General features: G+C 41.3%; 1 protein-coding gene and 1 long non-coding RNA gene across 2 annotated transcripts; both read right to left on the bottom strand.

Moving 5' to 3' along the window:
* Nucleotides 1-7,616: 7,616 nt before the first annotated feature.
* LOC149982492 (uncharacterized) lies at nt 7,617-11,254 on the bottom strand. The gene is made up of 2 exons (XR_016497151.1): nt 10,451-11,254; nt 7,617-8,489 (listed from the first exon to the last, which is right to left on the bottom strand). It is a non-coding gene; the product is annotated as an uncharacterized LOC149982492 (long non-coding RNA).
* A 1,434-nt stretch (nt 11,255-12,688) lies between these two features.
* Nucleotides 12,689-21,281, bottom strand: LOC110527618 (uncharacterized). Its single transcript, XM_021609016.3, has 2 exons — nt 20,641-21,281; nt 12,689-15,625 (listed from the first exon to the last, which is right to left on the bottom strand). Exons 1-2 carry the CDS (start codon nt 21,014-21,016, stop codon nt 14,436-14,438), a joined length of 1,566 nt encoding a protein of 521 aa, XP_021464691.2. The 5' UTR covers nt 21,017-21,281; the 3' UTR covers nt 12,689-14,435.
* Nucleotides 21,282-21,437: the final 156 nt, after the last annotated feature.

Below are 21,437 nucleotides of genomic sequence, written 5' to 3'. Positions count from 1 at the left end.
CATTGTGTCAAGAGATATAGTACTAAACACTTGAGCGTCTCTCTTGATCTTAGGTCCTGGCAGAGTTTGGACAACTGGGCTTTGAAGGAATACGCAGATTTAAAGGGGAGGCCGTAATTTGCTTTCTAATAATCATGATCTTTTCCTCAAAGAAGTTCATGAATTTATCTCTGCTGAAGTGAAAGCCATCCTCTCTTGGGGAATGATGCTTTTTAGTTAGCTTTGCGACAGTATCAAAAAGGAATTTCGGATTGTTCTTATTTTCCTCAATTAAGTTAGAAAAATAGGATGATCGAGCAGCAGTAAGGGCTCTTCGGTACTGCACGGTACTGTCTTTCCAAGCTAGTCGGAAGACTTCCAGTTTGGTGTGGCGCCATTTCCGTTCCAATTTTCTGGAAGTTTGCTTCAAAGCTCGGGTATTTTCTGTGTACCAGAAAATACCTGAAAATACAACTCAGCCCCTATTGAAGATACAGTGGGATATTGGTTATGTTGCACTTCCTACGGCTTCCAATAGATGTCAGCTGTCTTTCAAAACTTGTTTGAGGCTTCTACTGTGAAGGGGGGCTGAATGAGAGGGGAATGAGTCAGAGGTCTGTCAGCAGCCATGGGCTGGTCATGCGCATTTCACATTAGCGGTAGCTCGCTCTCCTTTGCTTTTCTGCAGACAACGGAATTCTATGGTTGGAACCTTATTGAATTTTATGTTAAAAACATCCTAAAGATTGATTCCATACATCGTTTGACATGTTTCTATGGACTAAAACGGAACTCTTTGACATTTAGTCTGCAACTTGTGAACGCGCTTCGTGAATTTTCATTTGGTTACCAAACGCGCCAACAAAAGTAGCAATTTGGACATAAATTATGGACAGTATCGAACAAATCAAACATTTATTGTGGAACTGGGATTCCTGGGAGTGCATTCTGATGAAGATCATCAAAGGTCAGTGAATATTTATGATGTTATTTCTGACTTCTGTTGACTCCAACATGGCGGATATATGTAGTTGTTTGTCTGAGTGCTGTACTCAGATTATTGCATGGTTTGCTTTTTCCATAAAGCTTTTTTGAAATCTGACACAGCGGTTGCATTAAGGAGAAGTGGATCTAAAATTCCATGCATAACACTTGTATTTTCATCAACATTTATAATGAGTATTTCTGTAAATTGATGTGGCTCTCTGCAAAATAACCGGACGTTTTTTGGAACGTGATGAATTGTGATTAATTTTATCTCTATTTGTGCTTTTTGTGACTCCTCTCTTTGGCTGGAAAAATGGCTGTGTTTTTCTGTGGCTTGGCTCTGACCTAACATAATCATTTGTGGTGCTTTCGCTGTAAAGCCTATTTGAAATCGGACACTGTGTTGGGATTAACAACAAGATTACCTTTAAAATGGTATAAGATACTTGATTGTTTGAGGAATTTTAATTATGAGATTTCTGTTGTTTTGAATTTGGCGCACTGCACTTTTACTGGGATTTCAGCCCTAAGAAGATATTGTGCAGTGGATGATTTAAAATACCTGTATGCCTATGGATGTGTAGCTAGCTATCTAGCCGATCTGTGTATGGACCCAAACGTTTGGTATACATATTAGTTCAGAACCTAGCTATGAACCTCAGCTATCATAGCCAGTCGTATCAATTTCAAAACAGCCTGAATGACATTAATGAAGCCTATGGATTGAGTAGAATATAATATCATGTAGTGCCAAGGATGCAAGTCATATATAGATGTAGTTATTACCATGCATGAGATCCCCACATTGTAGCCTGTACATTTAATATATTCACTGATCATGTACTCTACTTTGGCAAATAAAGGTGCAGTTTAGGTATGAATGTCTTAGAGATAATTTTTCAGTCATATCCAAAACCAGGAGTGTGAGAGAGGTGTAAAAGACAGAAAGGGAAAGAGGTAAGCACATAGGAGCAGAAAAGGCACCACATGATTAATGAATCACATTGCTAACTAAATATTCTCTCAGTTCAACTTATATAATGAGGTGGCGATGATGAGACTGGGTGTTTGTTGGCATCCTCTAACATCAAAACATATCTGCAGACGAGAGACAGATGGAGAGGGATAGCATGTTTAAGCCTTGTGTTTTTTTTTTTTTTCATCAATCAGGAGGTGAAATGCAAAACTGACATTGGATCATTAACTCTGGGACTACTGCATCTATCTGTATTTCAATGTAAAGCATCTCTTTAATAACACTTCCTGTCTAATATAAATTGACCTTGGATCATTAACTCTGGGACTACTGCATCTCCCTATGCAGCGACCCAAAAAAACGACTCCGAAAGAGAGGGAAACGAGGCGGTCTTCTGGTCAGACTCCGGAGACGGGCACACCGTGCACCACTCCCTAGCATTCTTCTTGCCAATGTCCAGTCTCTTGACAACAAGGTTGATGAAATCCGAGCAAGGGTAGCATTCCAGAGGGACATCAGAGACTGTAACGTCCTTTGCTTCACTGAAACATGGCTCACTGGAGAGACTCTATCCGAAGCGGTGCAGCCAATGGGTTTCTCCACGCATCGCGCTGACAGAAACAAACATCTTTCTGGTAAGAAGAGGGGCGGAGGCGTATGCCTCATGGCCAACGTGACATGGTGTGATGAAAGAAACATACAGGAACTCAAATCCTTCTGTTCACCTGATTTAGAATTCCTCACAATCAAATGTAGACCGCATTATCTACCAAGAGAATTATCTTCGATTATAATCACAGCCGTATATATCCCCCCCCCAAGCAGACACATCGATGGCTCTGAACAAACTTTATTTAACTCTCTGCAAACTGGAAACGATTAATCCGGAGGCTGCATTCATTGTAGCTGGGGATTTTAACAAGGCTAATCTGAAAACAAGACTCCCTAAATTTTATCAGCATATCGATTGCGCAACCAGGGGTGGAAAGACCTTGGATCATTGTTACTCTAACTTCCGCGACGCATATAAGGCCCTGCCCCGCCCCCCTTTCGGAAAAGCTGACCATGACTCAATTTTGTTGATCCCTGCCTACAGACAGAAACTAAAACAAGAGGCTCCCACGCAGGTCTGTCCAACGCTGGTCCGACCAAGCTGACTCCACACTCCAAGACTGCTTCCATCACGTGGACTGGGAGATGTTTCGTATTGCGTCAGATAACAACATTGACGAATACGCTGATTCGGTGTGCGAGTTCATTAGAACGTGCGTTGAAGATGTCATTCCCATAGCAACGATTAAAACATTCCCTAACCAGAAACCGTGGATTGATGGCAGCATTCGTGTGAAACTGAAAGCGCGAAACACTGCTTTTAATCAGGGCAAGGTGTCTGGTAACATGACCGAATACAAACAGTGCAGCTATTCCCTCCGCAAGGCTAATCAAACAAGCTAAGCGCCAGTACAGAGACAAAGTAGAATCTCAATTCAACGGCTCAGACACAAGAGGCATGTGGCAGGGTCTACAGTCAATCACGGACTACAGGAAGAAATCCAGCCCAGTCACGGACCAGGATGTCTTGCTCCCAGGCAGACTAAATAACTTTTTTGCCCACTTTGAGGTGCGGTGCCACTGACACGGCCTGCAACGAAAACATGCGGTCTCTCCTTCACTGCAGCCGAGGTGAGTAAGACATTTAAACGTGTTAACCCTCGCAAGGCTGCAGGCCCAGACGGCATCCCCAGCTGCGCCCTTAGAGCATGCGCAGACCAGCTGGCCGGTGTGTTTACGGACATATTCAATCAATCCCTATACCAGTCTGCTGTTCCCACATGCTTCAAGAGGGCCACCATTGTTCCTGTTCCCAAGAAAGCTAAGGTAACTGAGCTAAACGACTACCGCCCCGTAGCACTCACATCCGTCATCATGAAGTGCTTTGAGAGACTAGTCAAGGACCATATCACCTCCACCCTACCTGACACCCTAGACCCACTCCAATTTGCTTACCGCCCAAATAGGTCCACAGACGATGCAATCTCAACCACACTGCACACTGCCCTAACCCATATGGATAAGAGGAATACCTATGTGAGAATGCTGTTCATCGACTACAGCTCGGCATTCAACACCATAGTACCCTCCAAGCTCGTCATCAAGCTCGAGACCCTGGGTCTCGACCCCGCCCTGTGCAACTGGGTACTGGACTTCCTGACGGGCCGCCCCCAGGTGGTGAGGGTAGGCAACAACATCTCCTCCCCGCTGATCCTCAACACTGGGGCCCCACAAGGGTGCGTTCTGAGCCCTCTCCTGTACTCCCTGTTCACCCACGACTGCGTGGCCACGCACGCCTCCAACTCAATCATCAAGTTTGCGGACGACACAACAGTGGTAGGCTTGATTACCAACAACGACGAGACGGCGTACAGGGAGGAGGTGAGGGCCCTCGGAGTGTGGTGTCAGGAAAATAACCTCACACTCAACGTCAACAAAACTAAGGAGATGATTGTGGACTTCAGGAAACAGCAGAGGGAACACCCTCCTATCCACATCGATGGAACAGTAGTGGAGAGGGTAGCAAGTTTTAAGTTCCTCGGCATACACATCACAGACAAACTGAATTGGTCCACTCACACAGACAGCATCGTGAAGAAGGCGCAGCAGCGCCTCTTCAACCTCAGGAGGCTGAAGAAATTTGGCTTGTCACCAAAAGCACTCACAAACTTCTACAGATGCACAATCGAGAGCATCCTGGCGGGCTGTATCACCGCCTGGTATGGCAACTGCACCGCCCTCAACCGTAAGGCTCTCCAGAGGGTAGTGAGGTCTGCACAACGCATCACCGGGGGCAAACTACCTGCCCTCCAGGACACCTACACCACCCGATGTCACAGGAAGGCCATAAAGATCATCAAGGACATCAACCACCCGAGCCACTGCCTGTTCACCCCGCTATCATCCAGAAGGCGAGGTCAGTACAGGTGCATCAAAGCTGGGACCGAGAGACTGAAAAACAGCTTCTATCTCAAGGCCATCAGACTGTTAAACAGCCACCACTAACACTGAGTGGCTGCTGCCAACACCCTGACACTGACTCAACTCCAGCCACTTTAATAATGGGAATTGATGGGAAATGATGTAAATATATCACTAGCCACTTTAAACAATGCTACCTTATATAATGTTACTTACCCTACATTATTCATCTCATATGCATGCGTATATACTGTACTCTATATCATCGACTGTATCCTTATGTAATACATGTATCACTAGCCACTTTAAACTATGCCACTTTGTTTACATACTCATCTCATTTGTACATACTGTACTCGATACCATCTACTGTATCTTGCCTATGCTGCTCTGTACCATCACTCATTCATATATCCTTATGTACATATTCTTTATCCCCTTACACTGTGTACAAGACAGTAGTTTTGGAATTGTTAGTTAGATTACGTGTTATTACTGCATTGTCGGAACTAGAAGCACAAGCATTTCGCTACACTCGCATTAACATCTGCTAACCATGTGTATGTGACAAATAAAATTTGATTTGATTTGATCTCTATCTGCATTTCAATGTAAAGCATCTCTTTAATATTACTTCCTTTTGACTTGACCAAGTCACTTCTCACCTCTGATCATGCTGTGCCCTCTATGTAGCCAGTTCAGATGCAGGAGGGGTTCACCGACACAGCTGATATAACCTAGAGGATTTAGGGAGAAGGGGAGAGAGGGATGAATTGAAGGAGAGAGACTGTTATAGAGAAAATAAGGTAGTTAAAGCGACAGTGTTCAACAGGAATCTGTGTGTGGCCTCACCTGGTGTCCACACCACACTAAGTGGCTGCAGAGTACTTTATGCTGAAAAACATGAACGGACACACAAAGACAAACAATATAGCGTAGTTATAGAAATAATGAAGTGTCTTACTTTTCTCCACGGTTGGCCCTCTTGCCAATTCTTTGAAGGTGGAAGGAGCCACAGTTAAACACCTGAACCTGCTTACTGCACAACACAATCCATCAATCAGATTGATACATGAGTGTGTGGGTTATAGGGTGTCTAATTGTTTTTGCACAGACATCACACCCTTACTTAAACAGCACCTTCACATGAGAATTAGAAATCAAAGGGAGAGAAACTTTGAATTGAACAACTGCAGTTGACATAACTATGCAAATGGAGGAATACTCTTATTGCGATGTGAATGGCTCTTAAACGAGCCTTTGGTTGTGCATAGTGTAGTCTATGGTGTTGCCAGGGAACAGCACCCTCTTTGAAGAAGTAGGAGGTGAAGATCTCCTGCACACGGATTGCCTCTCTTGCTGCATTGTTGGACCCCATCCTTCAAACATCCTGCAGAGCAGCAGACTTCTCCTCTGGCACACGGTGGCGAGCTGCAGATCCCCTCCTGGTCCTCGAGTCCATCCTCATGAAGTTACGCAGGACACAGATAACCTTCACACACCTGAACAAAAATGTGCCTCTTTGAGTCCCCAGGACTGAGAACCACGGCTCTTCATTGGGACCTCTTCATATGTAGACTGGCTTTCATAGCGCTCTTTATCTGAGGACAGAAAACCTCACAAGAAACACACTTCATCATTGTCAAATTACACCACACTGAATATTATGTTACTATTATCTCCGTCCTCACTTCTAGGAACAGGAACAACACAAAAGTACCTGCCCTATCCAGAATAGCCTCCTCTCTCACTGACAGTTGGGGCTGCTATCCCTCCATGACTGTTAGCTAGCTACCTACAAATGCATTTGGAGTTTGTTTGTAACAGTGCTAAATAGATAGCTAGCTAATATGAAGTTAGGTAGCTGGTGATATTTAATTCACTGAGCTATCTATCTATACAGAATGTGAAGTTGTCTAGATAGCTCATTTAGCAGCTCATTTGTGTTAGCCTGCACTGTAGATAGTTTGCTAATACTTTTTATTTTTTTTACATTTTCAAAATCTATTTACTTACTTACTTGAATAGGTTCTCCCAGCCATGTGGACAATTGGACACAGTGCAGCAAAGTTTGTCACCAGATAGTTTTAGAGGATATTACTATTGCACTATGAACCCATTTAATAACCAGACCTTCATACAAACTTGCTCTGCATAATTCTTGACGGAGTCACAACGGGCGGCCTAAGCGGCATCTAGTCCATCTGCTGACTGGACGCAGTTGAGGAAAATTTACATTTTATTTTCAGATAGGGTATGAGGCATGAGTTTTTACTCACCAGTGTAACAACACTGTGTGGTTAAAGACTTAGTAACTGAGCTGTAGTCACGATCTGGTTACCCACAAGTACAAACACATTTTTTTGTTAAAATTTACCAAATTAAAATTACACATTTATATTTTAAATGTTTTCTTTACTCAAGTATGACAATTGGGTACTTTTTCCGATCCCTTGCGTCATCCAGCCATTCCTCTGGGTAACCCCGCTGTCTGAAACACTCATCCAGACATTCCTCTGGGTAACCACACTGTCTGAAACACTCATCCAGACATTCCTCTGGGTAACCACGCTGTCTGAAACACTCATCCATGTTAGTGTAATTTAATTATGCCAATGTGCTTTCATCATTTGAAAACCCTTAATCTATTTTATGAGAATTTCTAAGATTCTTGTTTGCATAAAATAGACGCAGACCAGTCTTTCATTAATAGGTAACAGAATTTATTATCTGAGCACGCTGACACTTAACCACGAACAACAGTTTATATACAGATCATGACGTCATTTCATTGCTTTAACAGAATCCCCTCCTCTCGACCGGGACAAAGTGAGGTGAAAAGTTCATTCTAACTTACTAACACACTCCCAGATAACTTTTGACCCCTCAACATTATCAGTCACCACTGAGCTGACAGTTCTAAGTAATAGAAAACTTAGGAATGCACTCACTGTCTCATCTAAAAACCCCAGAGCTAAGTTTCTGTAGGTTCAACGTTAGGTTAACGACCTTATTTGTTTACACAGTCCCCAACCCATTCGTTTCTTCCTAGTTGGAATGGTGTTCATTAACTTTAATTACTCCTTGTCCGTATCACACAAACCCTTTTTATGAACTCATATTGTTAATCAGATACAATAAAACAGAGAATAAGTTTAGTTAGTTACAATTCTATTTAAAATGGGGATATTGTTTATTCATAATAATCCCAACAGGTAACCCCGCTGTCTGAAACACTCATCCAACCGTTCCTCTGGGTAACCCCTCTGTCTGAAACACTCATCCAGACAGTAGGCTTGTTTGTCATAGTCACTCTGTGAACTACAAATCCTGTGTATGCGACTTTATTGGCTGATGGGGAGGATCTTTTTTAGGGGTGGAAGCTGTCTCCGCGTAACAGGGAATTCCTGTCCGTCTGCTTCCTGTATAGATCTGTGCTAAAGCCACACCCCTCCGTCTTAATCAAAATGTCCAGATAACTTGTTTCATGCGCATCAAAGGTGAGGGTGAATTTCAGATGTTCACTGCTTGCATTGATGAAGGAGTGGAATCGATGAAGTTCCTCTGCTGTCCACTGGAATAGAAGGAACACGTCATCAATGAAGCCTTTTTCAGAGCCTGATGAGGTGCTAGAATGGATTGTTAGTGCAGTCAATCACATTCTTCTCTAACAACCCCACATACAGATTGACATAATTAGATGCTATATTTTAAACTACAATGACCATAATGCACTGCCTGTCTACTTGTCTTGTCTGTTTATTCTGTTTATTTTACACCTGCTATGTAAAAGAGACAGAAGAATGCATGATGGTCAATGCAATCTGGAGTCCTTGGGACATCCCTACCCTAAATCCTAACCTTATCCCCTACCTTAAACATTTTAAATGTTAACTTCAATGGGCTAGGGACGTCACAAAAATGTTTCTCTACCTGAAAATACATTAATGAACAACTACTAAAATAGTGAATTTGTCTGACAGCAGCTCTACACTTTATTGACTGACTGATCCATTCATCCTTCCATCCCTTCTCAGCCTTCCTCTCCTCTGAAGACCCAGTGATGGTGGAGCTCAGTCAGAGAACTGTTGAGGGACTGGTTATGAAGAACACTTCTACAGCCAGAGAGGTGAGAGGTCACACATGGTTTAGATGGTAAATATTTATGTCCCCTTTCTTCTTATTATTTTTATTTATTTAACCAGGTAGGCCATTTGATAACAAGTTCTCATTTAGTTCTCAGTGCGACACAAACAACAACACAGAGTTACACATAAACAAACGTACAGTCAGTAACACAAAATAAAAATTAAAAAATCTATGTAGTGTGTGCAAATGTAGAAGAGTAGGGAGGTATGGCAATAAATAGGCCCTAGAGGCGAAAATAATTACAATTTAGCATTAATACTAGAGTGATAGATGTGCAGATGATGACGTGCAAGTAGAGATACTGGGGTGCATAAGAGCAAGAAGGTAAGCAATAATATGAGCAAGAAGAGCAAGAAGGTAAGCAATAATATGAGGTAGTCGGGTGTGCTATTTACAGATTGGCAGTGTACAGGTACAGGGGTTCATCACGTAAGCAAAAGGGAATATGTTCCATCATCTATTTTAATTTACATTAGTGCAAATTGTCCACTGATATGGGTGTAATTTCTCACCCCTTTTGGCTGTATGAAATTGGATTTCCCCTCAGGCACACACATTTGTTCTTTGATAAAATGAAGGTAATTTGTGTCAAATGTACTTTTCCCCACTCCCCCCCCCCCCCCATCTCTTTTCATTGCCTATGGAACTAGTGAATGTAACTCGCCAATGTAAACTCAGATTTTTTTTACATAAATATGAACTTTATCGAACAAAACATACATGTATTGTGTAACATGAAGTCCTTTGAGTGTCATTTGGTGAAGATCATCAAAGGTTAGTGATTAATTTTATCTGTATTTGTGATTTTTGTGACTTCTCTCTTTGGCTGGAAAAAATGCTGTTTTTATTGTGGTTTGGTGGTGACCTAACATAATCGTGTATGGTGCTTTAGCTGAAAAGTATATTTGAAATCGGACACTGTGGTGAGATTAACAACAAGACTACCTTTGAAATGGTATAAGATACATGTATGTTTGAGGAATTTTAATTTGGACATTTCTGTTGTTTTGAATTTGGCGCCCTGATGTTGTCATATCATTCCGTTAACTGGATTGCAGCCCAAACAGGTTTTAATTAACTTCTTACCGACGTGGTTCCTGCACAGGAACACCTCAGCGGAAATTTCAGAGCGCCACCTATAGTATAGTACTCAATAAATCTCAAACTTTCATTAAAACACACATGCAAGGTACTGAATTAAAGCTTCACTCGTTGTGAATCTAGCCACCAAGTCAGATTTGTAAAATGCTTTTCGGCGAAAGCATGAGAAGCTATTATCTGATAGCATGCACCCCCCCCAAAATACCAAAACGTCACCTAAACAACAGATTTTGCGGTAGCCGGCGCTACACAAAACGCAGAAATAAAATATAAAACATTCATTACCTTTGACGAGCTTCTCTGTTTGCACTACTATATGTCCCATAAACATCACAATTGGGTATTTTTCCCGATTTAAATCCGTCAAAGTATGTCCAAAATGTCCATTTATGAAGGCCGTCTGATCCAAGGAAAAGTCACCTTTACGAGATGCAAGGTCACTTTTTAAAATTAAAAAAGTTGCCTATAAACTTTTACAAATCACTTCAAACGACTTTTGTAAACCAACTTTAGGTATTAATAAACGTTAATAATCGATCAAATTGATCACGGGGCGATCTGTATTCGATAGCAGCAAGTCTTGAAATCATCGTCCATTTTTTTTACTTTCATAATTTCCTGGGTGCACCCCAAGACAGGAAGTGCCTATACGTCATCCCACTCCTCCTCCTCTTTCACTCTGAACCCGTCTTTCTCTTCTTTCACTGAAACGTCTTTCTCTTCTTCTTTCACTGTAACAGCGTCACCCTCTACTTGTTTTTGTATTGAAACAGCCTCCTCTTCCTCCTCGTCTTTGACGAGACCCTCTTTCTCCGTCCAGCAGACCTCTTCTTCTTTAGCAGGAGAGGAGCTTAGTGAACTCATGGTCGGGGATTTTAGCTAGGCTAATGCTAACTTAACCAGCCCGCTAGTTGACGAATAACAACAACACCGTAAATATGAAATTAAAACGGATAACTAACTAGACGACAGAAGTGGTTTTAAAACACAGTGGCTAATATACACTAAAGCATCTAAAGAGCTTTATCGGTTCGTCTATTTTGTCAAGCAAGTTTCCGAGGTGGCTGACTAACTGTTGCTGCTGTTGAAGGAAGCTTTCCGTCCACTAGATTATACTTCACGACTAGCAGCATTGCCTTAAAGTCACACACCGCCATCTGCTGACTGGAGTGGGTAACGCAGTTGAGTAAACGTATATTTTATTTTCAGACAAGTTCAATTGTAGGATGCATGAGTGTTTACAGTATTGCCTTAAAGTCCCACATGATGTATTGTTACACCATGTAGGAGCAGTATAGACCTAGTCTGTTCATTATATGCATCTACATGATGTATTGTTACACCATGTTGGAGCAGTGTAGACCTACAGTAGCTAGCTACTTATTTATATTTAGTATGACTTAATAAAACTGCCTTAAATGTGCCGTAGTAAACATTTTTTATTTGCACTAATCAATCAACACATTCAGGTCTTTATATGTGTCAATATAATCGTCCTTTGTCTGAAAATAAAATATGATCCTCAATTGCGCTACTCTTTTTTCAAATGTCTTTTTACTGTTGTTTTATTTCTTTACTTACCTACACATACCTTTTTTCCCCCACCATTGGTTAGAGACTGTAAGTAAACATTTCACTGTCAGGTCTACACCTGTTGTATTTGGCGCACGTGACATATAAACTTTGATTTGATTTAAAATAGTGATTTTGTCAGACAGCAGCTCTGCACTTTATTGACTGACTGATCCATTCATCCTTCATCTCCTCTGAAGACCCAGTGGGGGTGGAGCTCAGTCAGAGAGCTGTTGAGGGACTGGTTAGAAAGAACACTTCTATAGCCAGAGAGGTGAGAGGTCACACATGGTTTAGATGGTAAATATTTATGTCCCCTTAGTGGTTCATCACATCAGCTAAAGGGAATATGTTCCATCATCCATGTTCATTTACATTAGTGCAAATTGTCCACTGATATTGATGTAATTTCTCACCCCTTTTGGCTGTATGAAAGTTAATTTCCCCTCAGGCACATGCATTTGTTCTTTGATGTTATGAAGGTAATTTGAGTCAAAAGTACTTTTCCCCCCTCATTCGCCCCATCTCTTTACATTGCTGATGCATATTCGGTGGCCATACTCAAATTCCGAACACAATGCCCATCCTTGCAGATCTAAACCTAATGCAGCACATTGTGACTTTTGTGCATCCAGACCTAATGCAGCTTGGAGTGATCAGATGACAGAAGTCACATTTAGGTGCCAGGTGTAACTGAGGCTGTAGATGCTCCATATCCATTACTTTGAGTGTTTTATATAATATGACTAAATGTGCTTGTGTTGCAGGGGCAGTCAAGAAACAGAACATCAAGGCCACAGAACATGACATAAGCAGAACTGTGGGAGACCACCTCAAGCCCCTGGTACAGCCGGGGGTGGTGTTTACCACTCCACCATGCCTTCAGCAGGCTGGAAAAGTGATACTGTTTTTCATACTAAGATGGACCAAGAGTCTTGATTGTTCATTGGGTTAATTTGTTCAAATCAAGCTTTATTTATACAGCACATTTCAGACAGGATACAACACAATGGAGAAAATAAATATTTAGTACACAAACATGAGGATAAAAAATAGATGACTGACTAATGAGGAAATGCAATTGATTAAAATATTAATTGGATGCAATATCCAACCCCCAAATATAAGGGGTTCTGAAAGACACTCACAGTGTCCACTGAAAGTTGACTAGTAACAACAACTGGGACCTAAAAGACACCCACAACGAGACTCACTAAATCTGCCCAAGAAGAGGCAAACAAAGAAAAACACACACCAAATTTAAAGACAGGACGCAAACCAAAAAGGTGGCACAACTAAAGGTGTTGACTCTCCACATCTATCAAGACAAGCCAGGACAGGTGTAACACATACTGACTAACGAGGTGACACCAATCAGTGCACCGAAGACACATTTCATTTGATTGCATTCAAATGAATGACTCGGTATCCCCCTTTCCTATGCTCTAATGTCCAACATCAAAATATAAACGGAAAAACCAAAGCCTGTAACACCTTCCCCTTTAAGACAACAAATATATTTTTGTTGGACAAGTTTGCTCACCACCAACAAAAAACAACTTCCATTTCTCATTATAATCAACAAAGCTTCACCTTCTACAATATAAACAGTGTCAACTGGCTGTCAACAATTAAAAACAAGAAAAAACACATTTCTAAATAATAATATACAATCATATAATTTTTATCCTTTTTCTTTCCATAGAATCCTAAAACTCACTAGCTTCTAGAACTCTCGTCTTCCTAAAACTCACTAGCTTCTAGCCTAAACTCAAATCAAATTGTATTAGTCACATGCGCCGGATACAACACTGGAACTATTACTTACGAGCCCCTAACCAACAATGCAGTTTCCAAAAAATACAGAAAATAATAAGAAATAAAACTCATCTCCAACACGGAAAAGCGTGTCAAAATAAATTGTGATCCATGGTAACACACTGGTTAAATGCACAACACAAATATTTTTGACTGCCAACCCTTGAGACAATCAGCAACCAAGTTGTCCTTACCACAGACATGTCTGATTTCAAGAGGAAACTCCTGCGATATCCGTAGTAACTTTCCACCTCACTGTGTAGCTTATCTCTCTTTTCAGGGTTCACTCAATAGGCATGTTGTTGGATCGGGGTCCAGTCCCCAATGTTCATCTAGTAGATTTGGGTTGGCACATCTGAGAATTAACCCTGACATTACGAAAGCAGGATAACAATGTCAATATAATTGTACCCAAAAATTGTCAGTTGGTTGCATAAATAATTATTACTAAATGTTACATGAATTGTAAATATGAAATATCAAAACCAAATGTACACCCCTTTGTTAATATGTAGGGGCAATAATTCACTTAATGGTGAGGCATGGAATAATAAAACATGTATCTTTTGTCAGGCTGGATGTTTGAAATATGAGGTGATTTGAGTCATGCTTCTTCAGTAGTGGAATAAAGACAATTAGCACTTGAATGTTGTCAATAAATACTGGAGTGATGTAAGATTGTTAATCAAATTGATTATAAACCAATTTATTATACTGCAAGTACTTTGAAATTAAGTTGTTTTCAAGTCATTGAAAAAAATCAACCCGAAAATACATATTTCCAACTACCATCGAACGAATATTGGACTTCGAGCATAGTCTTCTTTTCAATTACATTTTGCTAGGTGGGATATTTAATTGATATCATGAAACAATTCCTTCATGTATGTATTTTCTGATGTTTGATCAGATGTCTTTTATCAGAGAATTTCTTGTCACATTGAGCACAGCTATAAAGTTTCTCCCCTGTATGTGTTCTCTGGTGTATAGTCAGATAGCTAGATGTACCAAAACTCTTCCCACATTGACTACAGCTATAAGGTTTCTCTCCTGTGTGTCTTCTCTGGTGCACTGTCAGATGGCCAGATTGACCAAAACTCTTCCCACATTGACTACAGCTATAAGGTTTCTCTCCTGTGTGTCTTCTCTGGTGCACTGTCAGATGGCCAGATTGACCAAAACTCTTCCCACATTGACCACAGCTATAAGGTTTCTCTCCTGTGTGGGTTCTATGGTGTACAATTAGATGGCTAGATGTACCAAAACTCTTCCCACATTGATCACAGCTAAAAGCTTTCTCTCCTGTGTGTGTTCTCTGGTGTACAATTAGATGGCTAGATGTAGTACAACTCTTCCCACATTGATAACAGATATAAGGTTTCTCTCCTGTGTGTATTCTCTGGTGCACTATCAGGCTGTCTGGTTGTGTAAAACTCTTCCCACATTGACTACAGCTATAAGGTTTCTCTCCTGTGTGTACTCTCTGGTGCACTGTCAAGGCGTTTGACGCAGTAAATTTCTTCCCACATTCATCACAGCCATAAGGTTTCTCTCCTGTGTGTGTTCTCTGGTGTACAATTAGATGGCTAGATGTCGTAAAACTCTTCCCACATTGATAACAGCTGTAAGGTTTCTCTCCTGTGTGTATTCTCTGGTGCACTATCAGGCTGTCTGGTTGAGTAAATCTCTTCCCACATTGATCACAGCCATAGGATTTCTCTCCTGTGTGTGTTCTCTGGTGTGATTTCAGGATGCGTGACTCAGTAAAACTCTTCCCACATTGATCACAGCCATAGGATTTCTCTACTGTGTGTGTTCTCTGGTGTATTTTAAGGTCTACTGAAGAGGTGACTCTTTTCCCACAGTCAGAGCTGCAGTGAGATGTCTCTCCAGTGTGTACACGCTGGTGTATTTTAAGTTCTGATGTCGATTTGCAGTAAGATTTCTTCCCTGTGGGTCTCTGCTGGTGTTTCTTGAGGAGTCCTGATCTGGATAGACTTTTCTCTGCCTCGTCAGCATCATGTTGCTGTTGAGGATCCCCAGAAGATCCACGATAGTCACCTCTCTCTCCTGTGTGAATGACAAAGTGAGATGGTTAAAGGCCCACAACAGCAGAAATCCACTGTTTATTTGAGGTACAAGCTGATGCCCAGAGCATACCCATGAAGTTGTACAACAATTGACATCTGTTAAATTTGACAATTAAGACAGGCAAGTTAGCAGTCATATTTCGTCTTGTTTTCACATTCGTGGTAACTAGAAATAAATGATTAAAGTTGTTGAAATCCTAAGCAATTTGCCAGACAACTTTTGGTCCCAATAAAGGCCCATTTCTGTGTTTGCTAAAATTGCGCCACGAGGTCAATGCGCACACAATTTGATTGCAGAAAGTCCTCACTGCTAATGAGGATGTAGTATATCTGCCTGGGGAAAAAAATGGTAAGCGAAGATTTGAATTTTTCACTGTATTCTGAATATTACAGCACACCATTAGTGCAAGATCAGGAGTGCTAGTGAAGGACACTCACATTAAGCTCTGTGTCTATTCACTAATTCACCACCGTGGGGGAAAAGTCAGGGGTGTTTTCATAGGCTGACAGCAACAATAGCCTCCATTTACAGGTTGCTTATGAGGGCACTTCACATTACTTTTGGATTATAATTGTAAGGCTCGCTTGAATCTACTGCTTAATATGTTTGTGTTATTGTCGCAAATCAACTGCTTTAAACTTTTTTTAAAACACTTCAACCAGTAAAATGCTCTTTGGCTAGCTTTTCTATCAGCCTGACAATTAGGGTCTGTACACTAGGTGTTGAACAAACAGTAACATAGTAGAGGTCGACCGATTATGATTTTTCAACGCCAATACCGATTATTGGAGGACCAAAAAAAGCCGATACCAATTAAATCAGACGATTTTATATATATATTTGTAATAATGACAATTACAACAATACTGAATGAACACTTTTATTTTAACTTAATAGAATACATCAATAAAATACATTTAGTCTCAAATAAATAATGAAACATGTTCCATTTGTTTGAAATCATGCAAAAACAGTGTTGGGGAAGAAAGTAAAAGTGCAATATGAGCCATGTAAAAATGCTAACGTTTAAGTTCCTTGCTCAGAACATGAGAACATATGAAAGCTGGTGGTTCTTTGTAACATGAGTCTTCAATATTCCCAGGTAAGAAGTTTTAGGTTGGAGTTATTATAGGACTATTTCTCTCTATACTATTTGTATTTCATATACCTTTGACTATTGGATGTTCTTATAGGCACTATAGTATTGCCAGCCTAATCTTGGGAGTTGATAGTCTTGAAGTCATAAACAGAGCTGTGCATCAAGCATTGCGAAGAGCTGCTGACAAATGCAGGAAAGTGCTGTTTGAATGAATGCTTACGAGCCTGCTGCTGCCTACCACCACTCAGTCAGACTGCTCTATCAAATATCAAATCATAGACTTAATTATAATAAACACAGAAATACGAGCCTTAGGTCATATTCAATTTAAAATCGCTCTTCACCGACCCAGGAAGGGGCGGGCCAAACAGGTGTTGTACCTCGTATCCCTCCTTCAGGGAACAGTAATTATAGTCAAAGTTACGCTCCCTTTCAGTCGGTCAACTTGAGGTAACATACTATGGGGAAATAAAATCATTCCCCAGCCGACCCAAACGGATACTAAATGAAACGGCCCATGGCAGACCACCCAGACCTGACCCCGCAAGATGAGTCAGTTTTGTAAATGTATTCATTATCTTTTGTTTGAAACACTCCTGTCAATGGGTTGAGTAAGGACACATGACTGAAGTAGGACTAATCTACCTGGCATGCACACAAATGTAGGCCTATAAAATGTGCCCATTTGGGGATGTCTGATAGTATTTCTGATTGTCTTAACGCACCACCACTAATGAGTTGTGGAGCTTCTCAAAGCACATTTTTTTCACCTCAAACAGCAAGTAAACAAAGTCTAATCAAAATCAATTGCAAATGAGAATAACTCCTCAAAGTATTTGAAAAATATTTCCAGCTCTCGCCCTTTCGATAACCACTCAAGGGAAAAACATAATGCGCTGATCCAGTGGAAATGTCATAAAATACCTGATTACTTCTTATTCCTTTCACAAATAGCCTACAGCTGTGTCGGTCGGTAACTCACAGGCAGGGTAAACTGAGGGCCCAGAATATTTTACACAATGTTTCAAGTTCGTTATTGACAGGCCATGTGATTTATAGGAAATGTATTTGCAATGTTTTTATCTGTTGGCTTTATGTAGGCTATTTTTTACATAGTTGGCAATGGCAATAAAAGTGACTTTTAGATTTGTACAATTTTCATTTAGATTGATTAAACTACATTCTCAGACAATGATTTTGAGATACTATTCTAAATTAAATTAAACTGTTCCAGTGAAATGAACATATGAAAATCATATCTGGCACCAGATCAGTAGAAATGGTAAGATAAATTTGCACTCCGAATGCAGGTTGCCGGCTGCTTGTGTAGCCTATTACCAGCAACATCAGAATTTATGAAGGACAGCAGGAGGTGGTGGATCGGGAAGAGTTTGTTTCTTCTTCTGGTTAGGCTATATTGATGTAATGGCATGAAAAATGAATATTATACAATGACTTATCAACAGCTCTAACAATTTGACCCCCACAGGAAATCTACACTGGCAAATATAGAATATACTATATAGCCTAGAAACCTGGTTAAACTATCATTATGACATCATGGATGAATTCTAGAATATACTATATAGCCTCAATCTGGTTAAACTACACTGCTCAAAAAAATAAAGGGAACACTTAAACAACACAATGTAACTCCAAGTCAATCACACTTCTGTGAAATCAAACTGTCCACTTAGGAAGCAACACTGATTGACAATACATTTCACATGCTGTTGTGCAAATGGAATAGACAACAGGTGGAAATTATAGGCAATTAGCAAGACACCCCCAATAAAGGAGTGGTTCTGCAGGTGGTCACCACAGACCACTTCTCAGTTCCTATGCTTCCTGGCTGATGTTTTGGTCACTTTTGAATGCTGGCGGTGCTTTTACTCTAGCGGTAGCATGAGACGGAGTCTACAACCCACACAAGTGGCTCAGGTGGTGCAGCTCATCCAGGATGGCACATCAATGCGAGCTGTGGCAAGAAGGTTTGCTGTGTCTGTCAGCGTAGTGTCCAGAGCATGGAGGCGCTACCAGAGCGGCAAGGTAGCCTAGTGGTTAGAGCATTGGACTAGTAACCGAAAGGTTGCAAGTTCAAATCCCCGAGCTGACAAGGTACAAATCTGTCGTTCTGCCCCTGAACAGGCAGTTAACCCACTATTCCTAGGCCGTCATTGAAAATAAGAATTTGTTCTTAACGGACTTGCCTGGTTAAAAAAGGTATCATTTTTGTAAAAAATTTTTTAAAGGAGACAAGCCAGTACATCAGGAGACGTGGAGGAGGCCGTAGGAGGGCAACAACCCAGTAGCAGGACTGCTACCTCCGCCTTTGTGCAAGGAGGAGAAGGAGGAGCACTGCCAGAGCCCTGCAAAATGACCTCCAGCAGGCCACAAATGTGCATGTGTCTGCTCAAACGGTCAGAAACAGACTCCATGAGGGTGGTATGAGGGCCCGACGTCCACAGGTGGGGGTTGTGAGAACACCAAGATTGGCAAATTCGCCACTGGCGCCCTGTGCTCTTCACAGATGAAAGCAGGTTCACACTGAGCACGTTACAGACGTGGGTTAGTCATGGTGTGGGGTGGCATTTCTTTGGGGGGCCGCACAGCCCTCCATGTGCTCACCAGAGGTAGCCTGACTGCCATTAGGTACCGAGATGAGATCCTCAGACCCCTTGTGAGACCATATGCTGGTGCGGCTGGCCCTGGGTTCCTCCTAATGCAAGACAATGTGGCTGGAGTGTGTCAGCAGTTCCTGCTATGGACTGGCCCGCTCGTTCCCCAGACCTGAATCCAATTGAGCACATCTGGGACATCATGTCTCGCTCCTTCCACCAACGCCACGTTTCAACACAGACTGTCCAGGAGTTGGCGGATGCTTTAGTCCAGGTCTGGGAGGAGATCCCTCAGGAGACCATCCGCAACCTCATCAGGAGCATGCCCAGGCGTTGTAGGGAGGTCATACAGGCACGTGGAGGCCACACACACTACTGAGCCTCATTTTGACTTGTTTTAAGGACATTACATCAAAGTTGTATCAGCCTGTAGTGTGGTTTCCACTTTCATTTGGAGTGTAACTCCAAATCCAGACCTCCATCGGTTGATAAATTTGATTTCCATTGATAATTTGTGTGTGATTTTGTTGTCAGCACATTCAACTATGTAAAGAAAAAAGTATTTAATATGAATATTTCATTCATTCAGATCTAGGATGTGTTATTTTAGTGTTCCCTTTATTTTTTTGAGCAGTGTATAATTTTGACCTCATGGATGGCCAGTCCTTGTATTCACTGTGTAGTGAATTCAGGGGGTAGCCCTGAGCGTTCAGCTCAAACCTGGGTCCAGCGACTGTCAAGCCAACACCTTTTAACTGTTATGCCAAGATGTTTAAACTTCTGGACGAGGTCGCTAGGTTTTGGGTTACGGTTGATATAATAGCTTTCTCTATGAATTTGAGAGTGGTTACATTTCTCCAGCCCCATCCCTCAGCTGTTTACCAAACCAAGTCCCAAGGCAGTCATTTTGTTGCGGTTTAAAAAAAACACATCAATCAACCAACCAATCTGCAGTTCAAACACTGTTTTGGTAATAAGATGATGGTGTTGGAGAAATGTAACTATTTTCAAATTCATAGACTATGGATGCAAGGACTGAACATCCATGATATCAACATTATAGTTTTAACCATGTTGAGGCTACATAGTGTTGGTGTACATTGGTTCTAAACATTGGAGTAAAAAAAAGCTTATTCTGGGCCATGTGTTATATTCTTCAAGAATCAATGTCTAAAAATAAATAATAAAACATTTAAATATTGCTGTAGCAATTTTAACACCACAAATCAGTTCAACAACTGCAGAGTTTGTGCTTCTGTTTTTAAGACAGTACTTACTAGTGTTAATCAGGGCCCGTTCATCGTAAGAACCATTGAATGTCTTAATATGCGTTTGGGAAACCGGGCTCAGATATCCAGTTTCCTCCTCCTCCTCCTTTTTCGATGTGACAGTCATCTCCCCTTCCTTCTTCACTCCAAAAACTGAATCCTCCTCTTCTTTTACTGTAACAACCTCCTCTTTCACTCTGAACGCGTCTTCCTCTTCTTTCACTGAAACGTCTTTCTCTTCTTCTTTTACAGTAACAGCCTCACCCTCTACTTGTTTTTGTTTTGTAACATCCTCCTCTTCCTCCTCCTCTTTGACAAGAGCTTCTTTCTCCGTCCAGGAGACCGCCTCTTCTTTATCAGGAGGAGAGTAGCTTAGTGAACTCATGGTCGGGGATGTTAGCTAGCTAGCATTAGCGACTAGCTTAGTTCTAAGCTAACTTAGCAAACCAGCTAGCTGACAAAACAACGTAAATATATAATTAAATGGGCCAACAAGTACATACAACAGAAGTGTTTAATACACAGCGACTAATATTCACCAAAACAGTGTAAAGAACGTGAATGTTGTAGCTATGTTTGCTAGAACCCTACCGAGGTGTCTGACTAGCTGTTGTTGTTGAAGGAGCGTCCAGTCTACTAGATTATACGTCACACTGGCAGCGTCGCATGAACCTAAAAGACGCACATCGCCTTCTGCTGACTGGAGTGGGCAACGCAGTTGAGGAACCAAACGTTTTATTTTTCATTTATTTCATAAAAGTTTAATATTATGTTAAGTCGTTCAAAGAGAAGCATGTGTTGATTGA

The sequence above is a fragment of the Oncorhynchus mykiss genome, chromosome 7 (genome assembly GCF_057628025.1).
Source record: "Oncorhynchus mykiss isolate SJ-2025 chromosome 7, ASM5762802v1, whole genome shotgun sequence".
Taxonomy (NCBI): Eukaryota; Metazoa; Chordata; class Actinopteri; order Salmoniformes; family Salmonidae; genus Oncorhynchus; species Oncorhynchus mykiss.
The sequence above is the reverse complement of the archived record's forward strand: the minus strand, read 5'-3'. Positions and strand labels throughout refer to the sequence as shown.